Here is a 2,052-nt window from a genome sequence, read left to right on the forward strand (position 1 = left end):
TGTGTGTGTGTGTGTGTGTGTGTGTGTGTGTGTGTGTGTGTGTGTGTTTCAGTCTGGACAGTTCAGTGAAGACATGATTCCTACAGTTGGATTCAACATGAGGAAGATCACTAAGGGCAACGTCACCATCAAGGTTGGTAGTTCCATTCCTCCGCTGCCTGTCTGCACAGTTTAGTCGTCTCGACCTGACGGAGTAGTTCTCACTTTGTTTCCATTTTTCTACTTAGTTTACCCTTTATTTTGCTGTTAAGATTAATCAGTGAAATGCAACATATTTATAGGTATGAATTAAAGATAGAAAAGACAGTTTATTCTCTTTATGTGTTTTGTTGATCTCAGTGAAGTCTTCTCACTAACACCATCGTCTCCTTCTGTCTGTAGCTTTGGGACATCGGCGGTCAGCCTCGGTTCAGGAGCATGTGGGAGCGTTACTGTCGAGGAGTCAGCGCCATCGTGTAAGTCCTCGTTTCCTAAACTGTGGTTCACGCCTCCTTAAACGGGCCGCTGGACGTCTCAGCCGGGTCCAAACGTGACAGCAAGACATTAATGAGACGAGAGAGACAGAGAAAAGTCCCGCAAGTCCTTCTGTTTAAACAGACGTTAACAGCATTCAATCTCATGTTTAATTGTTTTGTTGGCAAGCGTTTGGTCAAATGATGCTGAATGCCGTCATAGAATCCTACAAGAGCAGCAGAATGCAGTGAGACAGGTAAACGGGTCACAGCTGATGGAGTGGAAGTGATTTACTACAACCTCCATTTGGTCTTTAGTCCAATTCATGAGATCAGAAAGCCTCAAAGAACTGGACCTCCAGAACGATCTAGAACAGACTTCTGTACGTTTGTGTGTGTTTCTGCAATAAAAGGCATCAACAGCTTCTTGTTGATCACTGAACACAAAGCAACACTGAAGGCAACGTGTTGCTCCAATGATTGTCAGTCAGCTCTTGTGTGCGCTGTTAGCTACTAGCCGTCCGGCTCGCTGCCGCCATGTTGAGAGCCGTTTAGAGGCAATCAAAATGCGTTCCTGGTGACGTGTGTCAGTTAGTCAGTTCTGATAACATCGGTTCTTGTTTATTTCTGAATGAGTGTTTTCTAATATTTTGTCACGTTCGTCTCGTTGTAGCTACATGGTGGACGCAGCCGACCCAGAGAAGATCGAAGCCTCCAAGAACGAACTCCACAACCTGCTGGACAAACCACAGCTGCAGGGAATCCCTGTAAGAACACTACCAACCAGACCTGAACCGGACCAGAACCGGACTAGAACCGGACCAGAACTAGACCAGAACTAGACTGAACCAGACCTGAACCAGACCTGAACTAGACTGAGCTAGACCTGAACCAGACCAGAACCAGACTGCACCAGACTAAACTAGTCTGAGCCGGACCTGAACCAGACTCAGCTAGACCAGAACCAGACTGCACCAACTTTTATAAAAAAGTTATTTTAAAATCGTCCTGAAGTCAGTTTAAACTTCTAAATGTTCTGCTTTTATTTTGTTAGTCGTCTATCGTGTTATTACATAAAAACAATCAATTCAAATGAAATGGAAATAAAAATATATTATTTTTATGGATTAAAACTAATTTCTTCATTATTATGTTTAATGCTGTATAATAATGTTCTTAGAGCTCGTGTTAGGAAGGTAAACAGCTCATAATTCATCTCTCATATCTATTTATATTAACGTGAACACGTCATGATAACGTTATAATTAACAGACCGTGAACCTCCAAACGTTAGCCGGTGATGCTAACGTTCCTTATTATTACTATAATATGACACAAATTTATAGAATATAAAGTAACAGTTTAAACTGACAAATGAAGGAAGACCAGCTGGTAATAGAGACAATACATCTGACTATAATTAAATATGTGTTCTGTTTATTCTTATTCTTTCAGCTGCTCGTGTAAACACAGTGATTTATTACCAGCTGTTCAGTTTAAACTGTTGCTTTCAGTCAGGATTATGACTTTAATAATGAACTCTATATTTATACTCTTCTGATGTTCCTCTCGTGTGTCTTCTGATGTTCCTCTCGTGTGT

General features: G+C 41.4%; 1 protein-coding gene across 1 annotated transcript in view; it reads left to right on the forward strand.

Annotated features, from left to right (window-relative positions):
* The window catches only part of LOC116378645 (ADP-ribosylation factor-like protein 8A), a 4,810-nt gene extending 3,264 nt beyond the window's left edge, over nucleotides 1-1,546 (forward strand). The window contains exons 2-4 of the mRNA XM_031840545.1: nucleotides 53-133; nucleotides 382-455; nucleotides 1,126-1,546. Of these exons, the coding sequence (XP_031696405.1) occupies nucleotides 53-133; nucleotides 382-455; nucleotides 1,126-1,294 (324 nt within the window). The 3' untranslated portion in view covers nucleotides 1,295-1,546. The remainder of the gene's footprint in view (nucleotides 1-52; nucleotides 134-381; nucleotides 456-1,125) is intronic.
* The last annotated feature ends 506 nt before the right edge of the window (nucleotides 1,547-2,052 follow it).

The sequence above is a fragment of the Anarrhichthys ocellatus genome, unplaced genomic scaffold (assembly GCF_004355925.1).
Source record: "Anarrhichthys ocellatus isolate YVR2014 unplaced genomic scaffold, GSC_Weel_1.0 scaffold2931, whole genome shotgun sequence".
Taxonomy (NCBI): Eukaryota; Metazoa; Chordata; class Actinopteri; order Perciformes; family Anarhichadidae; genus Anarrhichthys; species Anarrhichthys ocellatus.